General features: G+C 44.7%; 1 protein-coding gene across 1 annotated transcript in view; it reads right to left on the bottom strand.

Annotated features, from left to right (window-relative positions):
- Nucleotides 1–23,358, bottom strand: part of LOC147660724 (E3 ubiquitin-protein ligase TRIM39-like) — a 119,121-nt gene that overhangs the window by 16,449 nt on the left and 79,314 nt on the right. Inside the window, exon 5 of the mRNA XM_086951509.1 lies at nt 16,222–16,271. Within this exon, the coding sequence (XP_086807635.1) occupies nt 16,222–16,271 (50 nt within the window). The remainder of the gene's footprint in view (nt 1–16,221; nt 16,272–23,358) is intronic.

Raw genomic sequence — 23,358 nt, forward strand, 5'->3', positions numbered from 1 at the left:
CGACATCACTTCTCTCTTGACCATGATTCCTCCCAATGCCACATATTTTTCTGTCATTGATTAGAAGAATGCATTCTCCAGCATTCTAATACACCCGGATAGCAAGTACCTTTTCGGGTTCTCCCTAGCCGGCAGATGTTTTCAATTATCGGGTTTCTCAGGGCTATACTGACACCGGAGTGTATTGCTACTATAACTAAGATGCCCATCCCCAGATGGAGTGGGATGTGCAGGCTTTTATAGGTATTACTTCATACTGCAGCCACTGGATCCTGAACTTTGGTTTACTAACAAAGCCCCTTTTGCACCGGACCACTAAAGATATACATGAACCCCTGCCTCGGACACATGACTGTCTGCTTGCTTTTAAACAACTAAAGATAGCTCTTCTACACCTGTGCTTGGCAACTCGCGTTGTGTGTACACGAGACGTCTGTCTTAGCACAGGCCTTTAGAGGTAAGCAAGGACTGTGTGCGTATTTCTCCGCTCTGCTGGACAGTGTCGCCAGAGCCCTCCCGAGCTGTCTGAGAGGGGCCGTGGCCATTTCTATACCACAATCAGCAGTGCTCGTCCTTGATACCGATATCACAGTTATGGTACACCATGCTGTAGACACACTTTTGAACACAACGAAGACGCAGCACCTTACCAGTGCAAGTCTCACTGGTTATGAGTTGACCCTGTTTGCACCACACGTCACCATCAAAACATGTGCGACCCTGAACCCAGCAACATTACTACCCCTCCCTTCTGAGAGCAAGGAGATGGATGAGCATGATTGCATTTTTCGTATAGAGGAGGAGACGAAGGGAAGGGTAGTCCTGACTGATGTTCCCCTATCTGAACCTTAAGGGGAACTATATGTTGATGGCTCTTGTTTTAAATTACCAGACAGCAGGACAACAGCAGAATACCCCATCACAACTCTACGCACTGTAGTTGAGACATCACGGTTCCCTGTCAATCAGCACAAGCATCAGAGTTGGTGGCCCTTCTTCGGGCCTGTGAGCTGAGTAAGGGACTGGCTGTCAATATATATACTGACAGCCAGTACACATTTGGGTTGCACATTACGCAAAAGTTCCATGCGGCAAACCAAACCAAGTCCGCAGGTTTAGTGGAGAAGTACAATGGTACTCTCAAGTTGAAAATGGCCATGATCAAAGAGATCACAGCATTGCAGTGGCCAGATGCTTTACCCCTAGCTCTGATGTTTAACAAGAGTCACACCTCACTCTAGAACAGGATTATCCCCTTATGAATTCGAGTTTGGATGGCCAGCAAATGTGTGGGGCGTCCCGCGCCCTCGAAAGTTCTCCGACATAGAATACCCCTTATTGACAGATTGTCTTTATGAATTGACAAAAAATGTGCGTTCTATTCACCAACAGATTGCAGCCCCATCCAGAGGGTCCGGGCCACCGGATATGGCCCGGTGATTGGGTCCTAGTTCACAACTTTGCAAGGAGGAGCAGCTTGGAGTCACACTGGAAGGGACCGTTGCAGGTCCTTCTGGCCACACGGACTGCGGTGAAAGTTGACAGTGGGAAGAACTGGATACACAGCACACATTGTAAGCGGGTGCCCCTCCTGTTGCCTTAAGATAAGTGCGTAGCAGACAGGATTGGGGATTGTGAGACAGAACAAGTGCTGCAGTTCATTCCTTTTTCAGATGCCCGCCTCATATGGGCGCCAACGGAAGAAGAGAGTCCTGCAGTGTTGAATGAGGCGGTGCCACCTGAAATTAAGGTCATTCAGGAGCCCAAGTCTGTTAGTCCACTTGTGATTGAGTCATGCTCAACTGAGCCCCAGTGCACCGACCTGTCTGAGTGTGACCCTTTGCCTTCTGGTCCCCTGGATCCCAACCTCTTGTTCTCTGACCCCGCTGTGCCTGAAGTGTTGAGATACAATTTGCACCCCCGTAAAAGGAGCAGTGCACCAAGTGAAAGTTTAATGGCTAGGGATGAACTGCGTTGCTGAAGGATAGGGTGAGTGTGCCCTGCCCGTGGTACAAGAGATAGCTTAGGGAAAGGGAGATTAGTGTGTTTTTTCGAACAGTCACCGAACAGGGCAAAGAAACTGTGTCTATGAGGAGAAGATTTTGCCCTGCCACGTGTGATCGGGATCCGAGCTGGATGCACAGCTTCTCTGACAGGACTCAACATCGCCAATGCCTGACAAACAATATATATAGTATTAATTTTGGTTTTCTTTTCAAGTCATTATTATTATTCCAGGTAGGCTCCAAGTGTAAGTCTTTTTCATTGTTTGACAAAAAAGAAAAAATATCCATTTGGTCACCCCATTCAGGAGGAAGAGCAGCCTTTTGCAGCTCCGCGTCCTGGGAAGGATGGGCCTGTTTGGTCAGGTTGGTCTGTGAAAAGTAAAATTGTCTTTGTAGCAATTATTCGGATTTCTTTAATATTGGTGCTTGTGGTAACTTTCTTTCTTGAGGAGAAATATCCCATACATACCTGGATAGCTACTACGCCTGTTCCCCCGGCATATTTTTGTTACCCATCGCCTCACAAGCAGGAACACAGTCTTATAAGGATAATGTGTTCATCCAGACCTTACATCAAACGCACACTGCTTATAATACGACAAAATATTGGGTATGTGGGTTGCTGTCCTCCGTAACACATAAAAGTATGAAATTGCTCCCCATGCCCCTGTCATATGTTAATAGTTGTGAGGGCTGGTTCACATTGCTTAGCATGGGCCATTCATTTCCTCAGACTGACACACTGGAGCGAAAAAGTACTAGTTCTCGCACTCTGACACAGAATGTATGTTTCCAGCATAGAGTTCCTCCTGGTGCTCCCACAGGCCGAGAGCAGCTTGGTGGGTTGTTCTTGAGCTCTTGCCTTCAGGAAAAAGGGGTGAGAGGGGGAAATTGGTCGCGGGTGAAAAGGGCCAATTTCAGCGAATCTGCATACTACCCGTCCTTCCAAGCCCCACAATGTTACTAAAGATAAGCCAATACCCTTGGCAGTAGTGGATGTCATTGTCCCTTTTTGTGTTCAGGGGGCTGGAGGGAGAGCGGTGGGGAAGAGCAGATGTAACAAAAACTTACACATTGAGAGCAACGAAGAGCCCACCCCTGATCCCGCCACCCAATGTTTATTTTGTCTGCGGAGCTAGCAGTTATGTTTGGCTCCCTGGGGGATGGTCAGGAAGGTGTGTCACCTTTCCTACATTCTGCCACCAGTATTTATAGCCCCTCCCAGTTACCATGAAGACCACCGCTTACAGCGTAGGGGCGCCCCTGCCCTGGGATTTAAGAGAATAATCAACACTAAAGATATAGATCAGACAGACACCACTCTGCAGCAGTTCACAGATGCAATGAAAGGCATTATACCGTTCTGGGGCCCTATTGCCAACAGTCTTAATATTAGATGGCTCACTAGGGTAGTAGATGGGGTTACTAATACAACAACAGAAATATTGACCAACATCACAGTAGAGGTCCAGGCTACGAGACTTGTTGCCCTTCAAAACTGGCTGGTTTTACCTGATCGAGGTGGGGCCAGCCACATCATTGGCAGAAGTGGCTCCGTTTATGTGCCTGACCATGCTCCCACTGTGTATGCTACCATACTGATGTTGCATAAGATAGCCTCAGAGATACACCAGGAGAACGGTACCTGGTCATTCATGGGTTGGTTCTGGGGCCTATTCGCTACTTGTGGTTGGAAGATTCTCATTTTCCTGGTTGCTATAGCAGGTATTATCCTGACATGCTGCTTATGTACACACTGTCTCCCTGCTTGCTGTGCCTGCTATGTAACAATGCTCAAGGCGCGTCCCAAGACCGTGAGAGACGATTCTAATGCAAAGGCTATGCTGATACAGGGTATACAGGACTTGCTTAATATAGACGAAGGCATCTTCGAGTATTGATTATGTATGTTGGCATTCTACAGGACAAGCTATAATCAACAGTTATATACTTATTATGATAGACTATGTGAGTATTTCCCTTTCCCCATTTTAAGAATTGTAAAGACCCTTACCTGATAGCACCAATAAAAATGTAAGCATGAAATGCTAAAAGAGGGTCTGTTAGATTTGAAATGTTATTTCCGTAATGCATAGAACTGAAATGCCCCTTTTGCTATGCTCAAACTCTGTTCCGTGTTAAGTTAGCATTCATGGTGCCATTTTTATTTACGCCATCTTGTTCTTTAACCAAGATCGAGCTTCTGTCTCATGATGCCCGCTTCAGCAGAAAGCTGCCACTGAGCCTCCAGCTTGTACTTCTCAAGGTTGAAGCTTCGCTGCACTAATGAATGTACTATCTATTGTTGCATACCTTTTCTGTTAGATAAACTCGTTTGCACCATCTTAGAATGGTAAGCACCGGCCACTGGGCTTGGGGTCGAGTTAGAATGTAGACAAAGCCTCAGAAACGTGGTATTATAAATAGGATTATGGCGCCTCTCGGTAGAATCACACCGGCTGATCACCGAAAACGGTAGAGAGCAGGAGCTGTGTGTTTCTCTGAATGAATAAAACAAACTGAGAACCCAGAATTAGAGTTGGAAAGGAGACTGTACACCTGTTAAAATATCGTGGACTCGCCGCGTACATCGGAACCCCAATGTGGGTCGGAAGTATCACCACATTTCAAAATGTACTGATTTTAAGCATCTGGCCTCGAGGAAGTTGCGGGACTACACCCCCCAAATGTAACGAAACACATGTTGGCTGTGGCTGTTTTTCAACTGATATACAAGAACACCGAAATAAAATGAAAAAAGAACTAGACGGAATTGTTTCGAAATTTATGTTGAATGATGATGATATAATTTAGTGCTTTTTTCACATTAGGGAAACCAGTTTGCAATTTGACGTGTGCTGGGGATTTAAGTATATCGAGTTAGCATGTACCCAGTCAGTGCTTCTTTGTTCACCATGGCCTGAGTTGGAAAATTCCAATTTGGGCGGGCCCTTGGAGGTGTTGGAAATGTATAATTTGTGTTACTATGTCGAAGGGGGTCAGTCCCTCGCCAGTCCTCTCAGGAGACTGGTCAGACCGCCCTTCTCTGCAGCGTATGATTAATAAATGCTTTGGTTTGTATTCTGTCTGACCGACTCTTCATTATTTGAAAGGTAAAGAGGTGGTCACGATGCGACCCGGGTGACCCTATTCAGGGCATTTCCTTCATGGAGGCTCCGCTCCTGGGACATCTTCCTTTCCACAAGAGCCAACCTCCTTTCCTCTCTAGCTTGTTCCTTCTCCAATTTCAGTTTGGGAAGCTTTTGTTCCTGCTCTAACTTGGCAAGCTCCAACTTGAGCTTTGTCTCTTACCGCCTATCTGCCAGCTTCTCTGGGGATAGGTTCTTTGATGAGACACTGCTCCCTGCTCTAGTTACCACCACTGCTTCCAGCACGTCATTGGCCCCGACCACTGTCAGTCCCAGATCCAGCTCAGCATCTAGGATCAGCTCCTCGTTGTCCTCAATCTCTTGCTCCTCCTCTTCTGGGGTCCCGGCCCATGAATTACGGGCCCCTGCCCAGGCCCTCAGCGCCTTTTGCAGCTCCACCCTCCTGGTGAAGCCTTTAGTAGACAGGTCGACCCCGGTACAGTAATCCATGAGCTGGCCACGGTGTACGTCTCCAGCTTGGCCAGGTCACAACCCATCAATGCAGGTGCAGATGCTTCTCCACAGAGACATGGTTTAGCAAACAATCAAAAAGCCAATTAAGGAGGTATAAAAAAGAGTTCGGATTGGTCTTCAGTGTAAAGTAGTAGTGAACACTGAAATACTACATGGTATTGCACAAACACAAGTCCTAACCTCTAAACCGATCACCAATGTAAGAAATGGGGTTTCTGGTTGTCAGAGTATGCACCTTGTCCGAGCAGGAACCACAATCCTAGTCAGGGATAGTGAGATACACACTAAAAGATAGCCTGTGTCCACCCTCTGGTAGCTTGGCACAGAGCACTCAGGCGTATCTAAAGAGGCCATGTGTAAAGTATTTGTGCAACACAACACACAGTAACACAATTAAACCACCACAAAAAGGATCCACACATGTATAGAAAAATAGATTATGATTTTATATATTAAACAAAATCAAAATGACAAAGATCCAATAAGAAGTCGAGATATGAATTTTCGAAGATTAAATGTGGTTCTAGCTCTAGCACTTAGAAGCAAAAAATGATTTAAGGGGTTACGTGGTTTTGCCAGACTGGGACAAAGTCAAGAGTTTAGGCTTCCTACAAAGAAGCGCAGGCCAGCTACAGGACCCACACAGGGCCTGATAGGCAAAAGCACTTTAGTCCTTGAGGCAAGCACGAGATTCAGGATACGTCAATCTCACTCCCGCAGTTAAAGAGCTGGCTTGTTTTGTTCCAGGTGTTGATGGTGATGCGCCTGTCACAACGAGTACAGATTGACTAACCTTGGAATCCGGTACAGCAGGAGCGATGCAGAAGCTAGATTCACTCCTCCCTAGATACGGTACCACAAGCGAGTATATGACTAACACTCGCCTATGAGGACCCCACCCAGGGAAGGGGAAAAAGTGGATAAATAAAACATAAAGGAGTGGCAGCCAGAAACCATCTACAGGACTCGACAACAGGAGAACGCCAAACGTTGGGTCTGTAAGTAGGTACCTGCACAGAGACACAAGAGCAGGAAAGTTACACTTTTCCCTATGGTATCCTACCACTTCTATGTATGTAATGGGAGGACATACACTTACATCCTAGGGCTTCCACACTCGTTCTGAGAAAAGAAGGCAAAATAGGAAAAATAAAGTAAAAGGAAAAGAAAACAGGGATCTACCCAAGAACCCTAAATCCAGAGAGAAAACAGGAAGCTTCTCAAGTAATCCAAAGTTATGTCGATAGAGCTGCAGCTCAGTGAATAAGGCAAATGTTCCTTCTAGACCTCTGTTTGTCCATGACTTCAAGAAAAAAATAAGGGATTACCTAATCCGAGCCTCTCAATGGCTCTCTAGAAAGCAAAAATGTTCGGCAGAATTCAAATGCCCAAAAAACACCTCAATAGGCCAAGTCTTGAACAAAAAACATGAAGAGTTACAAAACACTCTTCTCACGCTAGCAAATCCGCTAGGCTACAGGTCTGATGAGCAACGTAAGGGAGAATATCATACCAGAGCTGATCACGGGCCGCGAGCTCTGAATACCTTTGCTTTTGCTCAGCGCAGCGTTCTCCTCACTGTCAGCGCGAGTCTCTCACCGGCTCCCAGCGTGGCTCCTCGGCGGCTCTCAACCCACAGTTCGGAGCTCCACACAGCTGCTCCGCGGCGTTCGAAGGCAGGAAACGCCCAAAGGGAACGGCCCGGACTAGAATCCTCCTACTGCCGTTCACGATGACTCAACAAGTTCCAATGCGTACAATGCTCCTGAAGGACAGATCTCGAAGGTACGGCTAACCACAGGTGACAAGCACCGCGGAAGGCACTCAGGAGGCTAATGTAGAAAACGGAAAGGTAGAAAAGAGGAAAGAGCGAAAATGGACTAGACCAGGCATTCTGGGACCTGTAGTCACCCTATACATGCTTGAAACGTGACAGGACCCCCTCTCAATGACCGACGTCTCGGCGGTCCACCAGGTTTCAAAGGGAATCTGGAGTGGAAACGCCTCAGCAACCCAGGACAAGGTAAGTTACTAAGAGGTTCCCAGGAGCGCTCCTCAGGGCCATACCCCTTACAATCAATCAGATATTGCAAAGCTCCTCACACCCTTCTGGAGTCCAGCACTGCCTTTACTTCGTACTCAACCTCCTCTTCTACTTCTAAGGGCTGGGGTCTTGCCACGGTTCTCGTCCCTTGAATGTACGGTTTCAGTAAAGATACATGGAATACGGGATATATGTGCCAAGAGGAAGGAAGCTTCAGTTTCATGGCTACTGGATTAATCACAGCCAGAATGGGATACGGACCCACAAACTTGGGTTGCAATCTTGTGTTACCCTTCAACTTCAAATGTTTGGTACTCAACCACACCTTGTCTCCCACCGAATACAGTGGCTCAGGAGTTCTCTTTCTGTCGGCCTGTGTTTTGTCACGGTTTCTGGCTGACTCCAGATGCTCTTTGGCATCCCGCAAAACAGACTGAAGATGAGCATGATGTTGTTGTATGGTGGGATGAGAGGAGGGGCATAGCTGGTCCAATGGCAAAGAGTTGGGGTGATACCCAGTAAGACAAAAGAAAGGCGAGCATCCTAACGAAGAATGAGTTGTGTTATTGTAGGCAAACTCTGCCATCCACAACAACGTTCTCCATTCCTCCTCATGTTGAAAGTGTAAAGCATCTCAAATACTGCTCTAGCGTCTGATTTAGTCTTTCTGTTTTACCATCCGTCTGCGGATGATAGCTTGTTGATAACCTAGCATCGATTTTCATCACCTCACATAGGGCCTTCCAAAATTTTGAAGTAAACTGAGTTCCTCTGTCCGTAATAAGAACAGAAGGAATTCCATGCAACCTTACCACATTCTGTAGAAAGACTATAGCTAGTTCTCCTGACGTGGGTAACTTGGGTAGTGCAATAAAATGACCCATTTTGGTGAGATGGTCTACCACCACCAGAATGGTGGTGTTGCCGAAACTGAGAGGCATTTCCACAATGAAATCCATGTATACTGTATGCCATGGACAGGGAGGTACTGGTATGGGACGTAGCAGTCCAGTACTTCTTTGATGCTGTGTTTTGGCTTGAATACACATAGGACATTTGGCAACGTATTCTTCAATGTCATTACGCATCGTTTCCCACCAAAAGTACCTGGAGGTAGTCTGTAACGTTTTGAGCATCCCTGGATGTCCACTCAAAGATGAATCATGGGTCCCATGAAGTACTAAGCTCTGTACAGCATGTTCTGGAAGATACAACTGTTTGTTTCTGAAGAGGAGTTTGCCTTTCTTCTGTCTCTGCATTGGCTCTTTAGCTAACCAGGATTGTACATCTACGTGGTTGCTTTTTTCCTCAACTTGTTTCAAGAAATCCGCAGGACCGGTAATCACTGACATGGAATGATTGAATGATGCCTGGTGTAGAAGAAAGGGGGTATCCTCCATCCCTGCAGATTGTTCTCTTAATACCGATTCTGGTCTTGATAAGGCGTCTGCCTTGCCATTTTGGGGGCCAGGACGGTACTTAATTACAAAGTCAAAATCCGAGAAGAATAACGACCATCGCAACTGATGAGGTGTTAACGCCTTTGCACTCTTTAAGAAGAGGAGGTTCCGATGATCGGTAAAGATTTCAACGGTGTGTCTCGCCCCCAAAAGATGATGTCTCCATTCTTCACAGGCTCGCTTAATGGCCAACAACTCCTTGTCGGTTATGCTGTAATTAACCTCACTGGAGGACAGTTTTCTGGAGAAATAGGCTACCGGGTGTAGTTGGCCTGTATCCGGATTCCTTTGCGATAAAATACCTCCAATAGCAAAATGAGAGGCATCAGTCTCTAACACGAATGGCTGACTGGCATCTGGGTGACGTAAGATGGGTGCAGTAATGAAACGGGTTTTCATTGTTTGAAAAGCCTGCTCCGCAGCGTCCGTCCACCTGAAAATAGCTCCTTTCTTCAGAAGAAATGTTAAGGGCTGGATGATCCTCGAAAATCCTTGTATGAATCGGCGATAAAAGTTTGCAAAACCTATAAAGCTCTGCAATGCCTTTACACTAGCCGGCGATTCCCATTGTGTAATGGCTTGGATCTTCTTGTGGTCCATTCGTAATCCGTTCGGACCGATGATGTATCCAAGAAATTCCACTTCAGTGGTATGGAAGAGACATTTCTCCAACTTGGCGTATAATTCGTGCCTTTGTAGCCGTTCCAATACTTCCATCACATGCTTAACGTGGTCTTCTTGCGTGGCAGAATAGATGAGAATGTCATCTATATAGACTATGCATGACACATCCAGTAAGCCCCTTAACACCTCATCCATAAAAAATTGAAATGCTGCCGGGGCATTACACAGGCCAAAGGGCATTATTTGGTATTCGTAGAGCCCATATTTAGTGCGGAAAGCGGTCTTCCATTCGTCTCCGCGACGAACCCGGACCAAATGATATGCCCCCCGCAAATCAAGCTTAGTGAATATCGTTGCATCTTTCAGCTGATCCAAAAGCACTGGTATTAATGGAAGAGGGTACCTGTTCTTTCTGGTTACCCTATTGATGGCTCGGTAGTCGATACAGATTCGCAAACCCCCTTCTTTTTTTGGGATAAAGAACAGAGGAGACGAGGCTGGAGACGTAGAAGGACGTATGAATCCAGAGGCTAAGAGCTTCTTCATATACTCCTGAAGGTAGACATTTTCTGCCTCTGTGAGAGCGTATATTCTGCTACATGGAATGTTGGCCCCGGGTTCTAGCTCTATCACACAGTCATAATCTCTGTGAGGGGGTAGCTTGCTGGCTTCTTTCTCATCAAAGACATCTTGGTACTGTCTATACACCTCAGGAAGGGTGGAGATGGCGTTCACTTCCAGCTGTTTTCCTGCTCTTGCTAGAGTGCTTGCTGGGGTTTCCACCTTTATCGTCTCATGAATACAAGGGAGGGTGCAGTGATCAGCGCAGTACTCCAAACTCAAAGTGATGGTACGAGCAGCCCATTTAACTACAGGATCATGTAAAGTTAACCAAGGCATTCCCAATATTAGTTTAAACTGAGGGGCGTCTATTAAATCAAAAGCAATATATTCGTGATGATTTTGTCCAACTCGCATCACCAACTGGCTTGTATGGTAGCACACAGGCCCAGAGGTAAGATCAGACCCATCCACCGCCTTCACCGCTTCAGGAGTGTCTTTCTGGATACAAGGGATTCCTAAACGTTTGGCGTATTGCAAATCTATGAAATTGCCCGTTGCTCCACTATCCATCATTGCATGTACCATCACAGGTTGTTCCCCTGGCCATTGTATGGTAACACATAAGTTCATGTGGGGCACAGTCGGTTGCATTGTATTAGCTACAGCATGGTAGACCTCTTTATCTATCTCTGGGCTCAAGCAAGGGGTCTTGGACTCACTTGAGCATTCTCGTTTCCCGAGGCGTTGAGAGGATAATCCACCACAGAAAGAGTACGTGCGCATTTGGTTTTAGCTCTGCACTCTCTAAGGAAGTGTCCAGATTTACCACAATACATGCAGAGCTTTTGATTGCGTCTGCAGGTGCGCTCTTCCGCGGTTAAGCGGCCTCTTATCCCTCCGATTTGCATAGCTTCGCTGGTATCGGAGGTAGAAGCGTTTTCTGCAGCTGCTTTAGGTTTGGACGTTGGAAATCGGAAGTCATACCGGTGTTTGTCACCTCTTCGTTCTTGCAGTCTATGGTCCAGCTGAACAGTGAGGTCTATTAATTCTTCGCATGTGGTGGGCAAGGTCACCACCTGCGCCAGTACATCCTTCAACTCTCCTCGTAATCCTTGGTAGAACAAGGAGACTCTCTTTTTGGACGGCCAATCAGTTTCGACAACAAGACGGTTAAAATTGGTTATGTAAGATAACAAGTCTTGTGATCCCTGTTTCAGCGTAATCAGTTCCCTGTCTAAAGACAGCATATGTGCCTTGCGATCGAAGAGTTTACGCATCTCCTCACAAAATTCCTCAAAGTCATTCAATACAGGATCATTCCTTTCAATGAGCGGGAATGACCAACTCGCTGCCTTACCCCCAAGTAGGACAACATAAATGCTGTTTTGGAATGATCATCAGGGAATACAGTAGGCTTGCACATTAAATGTAATCTACACTGACCCAGGAAAATACCAAATTTCTTAGGATTCCCCAAGAACCTTTCTGGGGGTGCCAGGGGTAATTGAATGGGCTGCACTACTTGAATGGTAGAAGGGCCTTGCCCTCCCTGAGTGATATGAAACTGATTCTGCATTGGAGGTGGCAATGTGGCTTCTCTAATATAATGGGCTCCTCTCGAACCAGTGGGACTGGATCGCGCTATTCCCGCTACTTCATGTCGAAGAGTGCCCATTTCCTTCCTCATTTCATGATTTTGCCCTCTAACTGCATCCACTTCTACCCGTAAAGCGTTAAGGGCTTCTAACATAGATGACAATATGGTTTCGGTCTCCATCACTCAGGCCGTAGTAGAACGTGGGCTTGTCACTCTGTCACAACGAGTACAGATTGACTAACCTTATAATCTGATACAGCAGGAGCGATGCAGAAGCTAGATTCACTCCTCCCTAGATACGGTACCACAAGCGAGTATATGACTAACACTCGCCTATGAGGACCCCACCCAGGGAAGGGGAAAAAGTGGATAAATAAAACATAAAGGAGTGGCAGCCAGAAACCATCTACAGGACTCGACAACAGGAGAACGCCAAACGTTGGGTCTGTAAGTAGGTACCTGCACAGAGACACAAGAGCAGGAAAGTTACACTTTTCCCTATGGTATCCTACCACTTCTATGTATGTAATGGGAGGACATACACTTACATCATAGGGCTTCCACACTCGTTCTGAGAAAAGAAGGCAAAATAGGAAAAATAAAGTAAAAGGAAAAGAAAACAGGGATCTGCCCAAGAACCCTAAATCCAGAGAGAAAACAGGAAGCTTCTCATGTAATCCAAAGTTATGTCGATAGAGCTGCAGCTCAGTGAATAAGGCAAATGTTCCTTCTAGACCTCTGTTTGTCCATGACTTCAAGAAAAAAATAAGGGATTACTTAATCCGAGCCTCTCAACGGCTCTCTAGAAAGCAAAAATGTTCGGCAGAGTTCAAATGCCCAAAAAACACCTCAATAGGCCAAGTCTTGAACAAAAAACAAGGAGTTACAAAACACTCTTCTCACGCTAGCAAATCCGCTAGGTTACAGGTCTGATGAGCAACGTAAGGGAGAATATCATACCAGAGCTGATCGCTGGCCACGAGCTCTGAATACCTTTGCTTTTGTTCAGCGCAGCGTTCTCCTCACTGTCAGCGCGAGTCTCTCACCGGCTCCCAGCGCAGTTCATCGGCGGCTCTCAACCCTCAGTTCAGGGCTCCACACAGCTGCTCCGCGGCGTTCGACGGCAGGAAACGCCCAAAGGGAACGGCCCGGACTAGAATCCTCCTACTGCCGTTCACGCTGACTCAACAAGTTCCAATGCGTACAATGCTCCTGAAGGACAGATCTCGAAGGTACGGCTAACCACAGGTGACAAGCACCGCGGAAGGCACTCAGGAGGCTAATGTAGAAAACGGAAAGGGAGAAAAGAGGAAAGAGCGAAAACGGACTAGAACCAGGCATTCTGGGACCTGTAGTCACCCTATACATGCTTGAAACGTGACAGCGCCTTTCCTGAGACAAGCTTTGGTTCCACAGAGGGTTCATTCAGTAGCCGATGGGCTGGGTTTCTCTGTGAATGTCGAAGAGATGCATTGATCGTCTTTCAGTGAAGGTAGCAATTCAGTGGTCTAAGTGATGCATCTGGAACCATGCACCAAGTTTCTCCATGCTTGTGAGAGCGATGTGTCAACCGTCCTTCAGTGGTTATGGCAATGCGACAGTTCCAGTGACACTGCTCGTCGCAGCAGAGTATGCGTCGATTTTGATGGAGCAAGTACTTGGAGTCACTTCTAATGAACCAGGCACAGAAGCAGTGCTAAACACTTTGATGTCCCTGATTCTTTGAAGAACTGGAGGCTAGTCAGCTAGCCTTTGGAGACACTCTGGGACAGTTAGAGAGAGCAGACAGGCAGCAGAGAGCACAAAAATGCAGCATTTTTCCAGAGATGCAGTCTATCAAGTAAAAATCCTCAGAACAGCAGTCCTTCTTCTTGTCCAGTGGTTTCAGTTCCAGGAGTGTACTACCTGGAGAGGTCAGAGACCCATTTCTTATACCCAGTTGTGCCTTTGAAGAGGAGGTGGCTTCAAAGAAGAGTCTTTGAAGGCAATAGAAGGTCTTTCTTCTCAGCCCTGGCTACAGAATATCTGTAGTGGGTAATCCGCCCTTTGTTAGGCGACAGGACACTGCCCATTCTGGTGTAAGTGTCAGCTCCTCCCTTCCATCCTGCCCATGACGAGCAATAAGGATGAAGATGGGCACTGAGACACCTCTTTCCTACCTTTGTGTATGGCTGTTTAGAAGGAATGCACAAAGTGCAGTTGTCACCCACCCACGTGTTTTAGAGACAGGCTGCAGGCATACAGAGCTGTAATGGCAGAGAAATGTCCACGTTCTTAAAAGCGGTATTTCTAAAACAGTAATGTTAAATCTGACTTTACCAGAAATGAGAATTTATAATTATCATTCCAAAGATATAAAACATGATATGACTACTCATTCTCAATCAGGAATTACATTTTAAGAGTGTAAAAAGGAAATCCAAATTTTAACCTATGAGAGGAGTAGGCCTCACAGTAGTAAAAAACATAATTTGGGTTTTTGCCACTACCAGGACATGTTCTAGCTTTTACTTACACAGCACCCTGCCCTATGGGCTACCTAAGGCCCAGCTATAAGGTATGGCAGGAGGTTAACAGAGAGGTGTCAGGACTTTGTAAGGTGCAGGGGGTATCAGTAGTGAGGCATGTAGCCATTGTTTATGAAAACCCATAGTAATTTAGACATGATAGTGTACATTCACCTTTGCTGGCAAATACATTTTATTTTGAGAAGGTGACAGAGGTGCTGAGAAGGTGGTGGATGGGCAGGTCAGACAACCAATAGGTTGGGGCGTGGGGGCAGAAGTAACATCTCAGAGTTCCTTCTGGTGGCGGACTGAAGGGCGCTAAGGATGAGGCTGCACTGCCTTTTAGCTATGTTTGCGATAAAGAAATCAGAGAGGTCCACCTCTAAGAGGATCAGTGTGTATCCTGATGTCTATGGAATACACACAATGTGTTAAAATACCCCTCACACACCAAAAGGGCCCTTGGTGTCATGCTTCATCATCGGGGTCTTCCCGCCCGGCTGCCGGACGGGGCAGTGCTGCGACAAGCGACTATGCTAGAGCACCTTTTAAATGTGGGTGCTATGTGAGTGAATTTGAGTGAGTTTCAGTGGGGTCAGGAGTAATGAAAAAGTGATGTTAAAAAATACCTGGCCTAGTGATAGAAAAAATTATTTAATAAACACTGGCTGGTATTATTTAAAAAAGTGGTGTCGGAAAGGGTAAGCGGGTTAATGGGCTTACTTTCCTGTGCGGGTCAACATGTTTCGGGACGCCATGCCCCTTCGTCAGGACCGGGGTCAGATCCCCCTGTCACTCACTAATGTTTCTCCACAATAAAGTGTATGTACAAGAAAAGGTGTGGTAGTAAATTAATTTATCAATGTGTATAGATATACAGTTTATATTAATACACTTCCCTTGCTAATGCTAAGATACTATTGTAGTATGCTTAGCAAGTTGAGGAACAATGCCCCATGAGCCAACTCTAGATCGAAGGGTATTTGAGGGTCCAATCAACCCCCAGCCTCGTTGTGCTTCCTCCTCCGTCCGTGGCTTCACTATTCGCAAGAGGAGGACGTGCCCACCTCGGTGCCATACAGCACCACCTCTTCCTCCCCCCTTTTTGATTTCCCTACTGCGATAAAGAAATACCATGTACATACATACAAACATACATATATACATATTAGTAGGTGTGACAATATAATTAAGATGTGCCCAGCTTGCTCCTGAATAAAGTGGCTTTCTGACAACACTCAGGTGTGCGTGATGATTCCTTCCGAAACAACAATTTTCATTTTTTCTTCCTTTATGTAACATCTCCGAATAATGCAGTAAATGTGTAGCCTGAAATTACCGGTCTCCACAGCATCAGTATTTCCAAGAGCAAAATTACTGCAGTAGAATTTCTTAAGATCCAAGGAGGGAAGCAAGAATCAAACATGAACCAGGTCAGGAGATCTATCACCTGTGGAGATGTTCAAGGTTGAAAAAAAACCACTATATTTCAAATGCATGCAATCCCAAAATGTCTTTTAAAACTTCTGGAAAAGTTCAAAGGTAGAGATACAAATCTAAGCATTTGGACTCTGATTTGAGAACTAGTGCATACTGTCATCACAAAAATACCTTTTAAGTTATTTTGCTTCTGCTGCCTCGAGTTGATCTGATCAATGTTTTTTTAGGCTGTCTGCATAGTTAGATGTTTTGCTGTTTTGGCATGTGTGTGCACTTTATCAAGAACATAGCTATAACAAACTATATCATTTTCATAAACAGTATCAAACATGCATTAAAAACCCAATCGTATTTACCTTTATAACTCTTCACCACCTCTGGGCACTGAGGCATCACATTATTACATCTGAAACAGTAAATAAATAATTTTGGTGTTACAGAACAAACACTGTTTACAGGATAACATAAGGAACACCACAGACAGCCTGTTATCCATATCCATACTAATATTATAAAGAGAGAGACGAAACCTTTGAGGCAGGTAAGCTCCGGAACCACAGTGCCAACAGGAGCACTGCATGCAGCATTGGAAAGGTGAGGCAAAGCAGATGGACATAGGCTATACACCAGCGCAACATATACTTTGGAGGGGACAAAGCACGTTGTGGGACAAAGTAGTCCGTTGGAAGTAGCACCAGAACTGAGGTATGAGTGTGCGTTCAGTGTTGTGGTGGGCGTGTGCGTTTATGGATTGTAAATCAGGTTCTGATTAAGGTATACCACAGGTAGCCACTTATCAGGGATTGTGATTGGCCGCTGAGGGGGAGGCAATTTGCACTATCTATTCAGTGTCACACAGCTACTCATAACAACTGCCACAAGTAAACGCAGCCCACGGGGAGCCACTTACCAGGGATTGTGATTGGCCACTGAGGGGGAGGCAATTTGCACTATCTATTCAGTGTCACACAGCTACTCATAACAACTGCCACAAGTATACGGCACTAACCATTACTAATTACTAAGTACATGCAACTCCAAAATGCACGCAATAGGTGAACACTGAAGTATTACCATTCTGCTACTTCCTACCTCTACTCATTACACCACCTTACACGCAAGCTGGAACACACCATACCAGCCTGACAGTCATTCTCATACTAATTATCCACACTACTCCTGGAACAATCAAACATGGTGAAGAGGGAGACACAACTTGCCAGAGCAACCTCCAAATCATTGGCACAAAAAAAACTACGGCTACACAAAAGCCAAGATAACACTGTGCAAATGTTAGCTCGCATATTTGCTCCATCGACGTCTGCTTTATGGAGTGAACCAACTGTGCGCCGTTCTGTGCGGCTTGCTAACAGGAGTGCATGCATCACCACCTCCAGTGCTACAGAGACTCACTCACACAAGCTACTAACAGACATGCCTGCCACTTTGCGTGCCGTTAACCAGCACAACACACAACACATCGATGTAACACCCAGTATTACAGGTACACCACTACTATGTAACCTCCAACAACCACCAATTACTGTAAGACAACACCCTCACATTGGACACACTGAAAGATCCGCCTCCCAATACAACCCAGTTTGTGACTACATCAACCATATGGACAACGTCTGTAACAAGTGCTACGCCCTTAAATGGAAGGCTGAACCTTAAGGACTTTGCTGCTCCTCTGGGAAAGTCAATCTTATCAACATTCAAGAACCACCACTGCTCATTAGACAACTACTCAATGGGACACATCCACTTTCAAATCTATTTTTAAATAATACACGGCTTTACAATACTCTCTTCCAAATGACATCCTTTGGAGCTAATACACATCAAGGGAGGTATAATGCACCGACCACGGATGCGGTTGCTGTTCTTTTAGTAAACGAGAACAAAGGCCCTCGCGACATTATATATACATTATATATACAGCACACAGTGATGTTATCTACAATGATGGAACTAATACTGAGAAACAATTTCTTTATGTTCGACGAGACGTGGTATCGCCAAAAAAGAGGTGTCGCCATGGGGTCGAGATTTTCACCCTCTTTTGCGAACCTCTTCATGGGCACACTGGAATCAGATCTAATTTGGGGTACTAAAGGCGCTCTATATATCGACTCCATTATCTTTTGGGGCCAATATATTGATGATTGTATTTTACTTTGGTTTGGTTCAGAGGAACTTCTGACCAGCTTTTTTCAACACTTGAATAATAACTCATGGGAGATCAAGTTCACAATGGAATACAGTAAGACACACATTGAGTTTCTTGATGTAGAATTTTATATCTCCAACTATACCTTACAGAGCAGGCTTTTTAGAAAGTGCACTGCATGCAATGCGATCTTGCATGCTTCTAGTTCACATCCTCCACACCAAATCAACTACATACCCTATGGAGAATTTCTGAGGGCTAGAAGAAATTGCACTGAGGACTTTGAGTTCAAAAAATTTCTAAACAGTATGAAAGACAGATCCTCTACGAGAGGTTACCCAATGAATGTAATCCGCAAGGCTGAGATGAGAGTTGGTAGAGTGAATAGACCTGACATATTGCATTCACAAACATCAAGACTACCACGCAAAGACACTTTGAGACTGATCACCGATTTTAATTCTCTACATGGTGCGTTACGCAAAAGCGTGACTAAACATTGGGGACTTTTGAAATCTGAGAGAGCGATTAGAGACTTCATTTATGACAAACCACAGATTGCTTTCAGGAAAGGCAACACACTCAGGACTAGATTAAGCCCAACTGTACCACGTGGTACCAACTTCACGACCTGGATGACGCAACATAGTCTTGGTTTTTAACACCCGTCCCCGGGACGGGTGTTAAAAAACAAAAAAAAACAAAAATAAAAAAAAAACAAAAAGGAATACAAAAATAAAAATAAAAAAAATAAAATAAAAAAAAGAGGAAGAAAAAAAGTATAATATAAAGGGAAATAAATATATATATGTTTGAAATTAAAAAGTTATATATATAAAAGATATATATATAACATTTTTAAAAAGGAGGGAAAAAATAAATAAATAAATAAATAAAAATATATAAAGGGAAAGCGTAGTAGAACAACACTCCAGTTATATGTGATGGTGTGCGTATAACACCTAAATTTACTTAAATTCCCAAACTTAAGAGTTTCCTTTACTTTCTGTTTACATAACTATGATGGAATCAATGCATGCCGGGCCATACTCAATCATGTAAATGACCTGGGCATACGGAACTCCATAGAGAGGCAAATCTGGCAGCAAGAGCCAGATCAATTAAGGGGGGGTTTTCCAGGGTGGGGTGGGAGGGGGGAAGGGGTAAAACCATAAAACATCCTCACTGTTCAGGCACAGCCTCAAACTTACTAGCTCATTCGAGTCTATTTTTATTTATATTTTACTTAAGTCTCACTGGAAGACACAATCCTTTTTTGAGTTGGAGTAGGGGGAGGGGTCCGGACTCTGGCTGATGGTAATAAAATTTCTGTCCTGGAATGTCAATGGCCTGCGTGTTAAGAGTAGGAGACATAAAATACTGCAATACCTGAGGGACTCACCGGCGCAGGTCATAGTCATTCAGGAAACACATCTTCTCCAACACGAAGTGAAGGAAATCATGAGTAAAACCAGATGGGTTGACAGTTATATTAGCACTAATCATAATGCGAATATTCGTGGTATATTAATCATTTTCAAAAAGCAAATCAAAGCCCAGATTCTCGCATATGAGGAAGATTTAAGCGGCAGATGGCTTTACGCTAGAGTCAGTCTAGTTAATAATATATACAATTTGGTAGGCTATTATGGTCCTAACCAGGACGACCCTTCATATCTGTTTAAAATTCAGAACCAGTTATTATCAACACAAGGTCCGATAATCTGGATGGGAGATTTTAATCTGGTACTCAACCCAAGGCTGGACAAATCCCCTAACTCAAGGGCAGTAACTTTTAAAAAATCCAGGCAGGTGTTGGGGGACGTTATGTCGACACTCGGATTGGCGGATCCATGGAGGGAGAGAGCGGGTAGGGCACTCGGGGTATCATACCACAACTATAAATATAACCACAAATCAAGGATTGACTATGCCCTTTTCAGTTACTCACTCAGAGACCACCTTAACGAAGTAACGTATTTACCTTCACACTTATCGGACCATTCCGCTATATTTTTTTGTATGCAATCGGGCCAACAACCCTCTCAGGCATTGTGGTCTTTTGACCGCACTATCCTTCTAGATGAAGAAGAAACAGACCTTCTCATCCACGAAACAAAACTTTTCATGGACACGAATATTTATTCTACACAGTTAAACACTGTATGGGAAGCCTTTAAAGCTTATATGAGAGGCTACATAACTAATAGGGCCTCTTACCGAGGGAAAATCTACAGAGCTAAGATCAATAGTATTGAAAGGGACATTGCATTATTGGATCAACATATTGGCACCGGAATCGGAACCAATATGGAGCGAGAGCAACGTAAGGGATTAAAAGAAAAGCTAGAAAACATCCTTCAAGAAAGAGTTGCCCTAAAATGGGAAGTAAGTAAAATCTCTAATTTTGAATATGGCGAGTCTGCAGGTAAGGTCCTGGCGTGGAAAATTAAATCAGACCAGGCAAAAAAACACATAAAACATATCATGGTAGATGGAGAGGCAAGTGAAAGAACATCTGTTAAAGATATCGGAGAAGCATTTTTGGAGTTTTTTCAAAAAATATACAAGGAAGAAATCTTGGAGGACCCTATTTCAAATATTAGATGGTTGGAGAAGATTACTCTTCCCACTCTTAGCTCTGAACAAAGAGAGCGTCTTGATAGGCCTATTTCAGAAGAAGAAGTGAAGGAAAGCATTAATAAGGTGAAGAGGGGCAAAGCAACAGGCCCGGATGGCCTCCCTGGCGAGTTATTACGGGTCATAGCCCCGGAAATAATTTCGGTGTTGACAAGACTCTTTAACGATATCCTAATAAATGGTGTGGCTCCTCCGAAGTCCTGGGGAGAGGCGATTATTGTCTTGATTCCAAAACCAGGGAAGGACCCAGCCAAATGCGGCTCATATATGCCAATCTCACTTTTAAACAGCGATTATAAGATCTTTGCAGCTGTGCTGGCAAGCAGACTTGGACGGGAGGTCGGGTCAATAATTCATACTGATCAAAAAGGCTTTATAAAGGGTAGACAACTTTCGGACCTAACATACGATTTGATCGGGGCAGTGGATATGGCTTCTACTTTTTCCCTTCCCTTGGCGATTATGACCCTTGATGCAACTAAAGCATTTGACCGGGTAAATTGGACATACCTAGCAGAGACCATGAAGAAATTTGCACTTGGTCCAAATTTCCGAAGATCAATTGGACTCTTATATCAAAATCCCAGTGCAAGTATCATGGTGAATGGTGTGAGTACTCAGCCCTTTCAGATCACTAGGGGGACAAGACAGGGTTGCCCCCTGTCCCCTCTATTATTTAATATATACATTGAGCCACTAGCACAATCCTTTAGGGACGACTCAAGAATTCCCCCATTTAAATTCGGAGGGTGGGAAAGGAAAGTAGGGCTATATGCCGACGACATCGTAATATACACCAGTGACCCTGCAAATGCTTTCCCCGTAGTGGTCGAAAAAGCCAAAGAATTTGGAGGTATCTCAGGATATGATATTAACACTGAAAAGACCGAGTTGATGACATGGAATATTGCCAATCCGGGTGTGGGGGTGACGCCCTCAACACACGCAATACGTTATCTTGGAGTTAAAATCACACAAGAAATAGACGACTTAGCAAAATCAAACCTAGACTTGGTTGCCAAAGAGTGTAGGGCCCTTTTAAGATCCTGGGTAGGTCTTAGATTATCAATTTATGGGAGGGTTAATATTGTAAAAATGTCTATCCTTCCGAAATTCACCTTTATTTTTAATACAATTCCCATTGCATTTGATTCCAAACAACTTTTTAAATGTCAACAAGAAATAAATTCTTTCATATGGGGGTACAAAGCAACAAGGTTGGCTTGGAAAAAATTGAGGAGGAGGAGGGAAAAAGGTGGTTTGACCCTACCAGATATTCAGTATTATTCCTGTGCGTTCCAGCTCTCCCACTCAAGAATGCTTCTGAAGACACCAGATGTCACCTCAAATGGGAAACTATTTAAAGCAATGTTGGTAGGGGCAAACCTCCCATTGGATGGGTTTCTTTTCAAGTTCGGAGAACAAAAGTTCTTCAAGAAGGTGAGGTTAAAGATACTATTAACACAACTAAAGATGTGGGTACAAATTAAGCGCAGAGTGGGGTTGGCGTATTACTCTAGTTATGCGCCAATTTGGGACTCTCCCGGGCTTCCACCATGCTTACAGGACTCTCTGGCCACCCCTTTAATATCAGCTGGGCTCGCTAGATGGGGGGACCTACTTGATGGTGGCAGCCTGACACCGAGGGAAGCCCTCAGGGAAAGAGTAGGGGTGACATTGTCTAAATTTAAATACATACAAATTAGCAGTTGGGCCAGAGAATTGATAAGGAAGGTTCCTAATATCGGGAGAACTAGTCCTCTAGAACAACAGCTAGTTGAAAAACAGATAGGAGGTAAAGAGGTTGCTTGTTGGTATTGGTCGATACAGGAGGAGATAGATGGGGAGTTTCATCTGCCAAAACAGTTATGGGGGAGAGAAATTGTGGCAATAGAGGAGGACAGTTGGATAGAATCTTTCACCCTTTTATATAAATTGGTAAAACCCGCTTGGCTCAGACGAAACCACCTGTTCACTCTACATCGGGCTTATCTCACTCCTCTACGCCTGTCTAAATTTCAAGAGGGGAAATGCTGTAACAAATGTAAACTCCCCTCAGCATCTGACACTCATATGTTTTGGGAATGCCCCCAACTAGCTACTTTCTGGACAGAGATTAAAGCAACCCTGGACTCAATTATCCAAACCGATATTTCATTATCTTTATCACTAGTCATCCTTGGTGTACACCAGAACATAACTGGCGCAGCACGATCCTTTTTGTTTTACGCCATATTACTGGCAAGACGGCAGATATGTATGCAATGGGTGGATACTACACCTCCCACCCACTCAGGATGGCTAAACTCATTGTATGAAACCTCAAAGGTAGATCTGAGAAGATCATGTAGAGCTCAGAATCTCTCTTTTTGGAACCTTCTGATTGAGTGGAAGTGAAGTCCTATTGGGGTGTTTTTTTTTTTTTTTTTTTTCCCCAATATCCGATGATTAAGCCCATCCACTCAACAGTTCAGTATTATGGTCAGCCCAGACTCCAACATATATATACTGAAAACTTCGGCACGAAGTTGCTTTGAGACATCGTCATAAGATGCACGGTTGTTCCTATCAATCCATATAACTCTTTGCCAAGCAGAGAAGCGGCCCAATCTCCAGGGTCTTGCTTCTAGAGGCAGTGAGATGATTGGATGGTTTCTCCCACATCTAAGGGACGTGTGTC

Source organism: Lissotriton vulgaris, unplaced genomic scaffold (assembly GCF_964263255.1).
Source record: "Lissotriton vulgaris unplaced genomic scaffold, aLisVul1.2 SCAFFOLD_563, whole genome shotgun sequence".
NCBI classification, from domain to species: Eukaryota; Metazoa; Chordata; class Amphibia; order Caudata; family Salamandridae; genus Lissotriton; species Lissotriton vulgaris.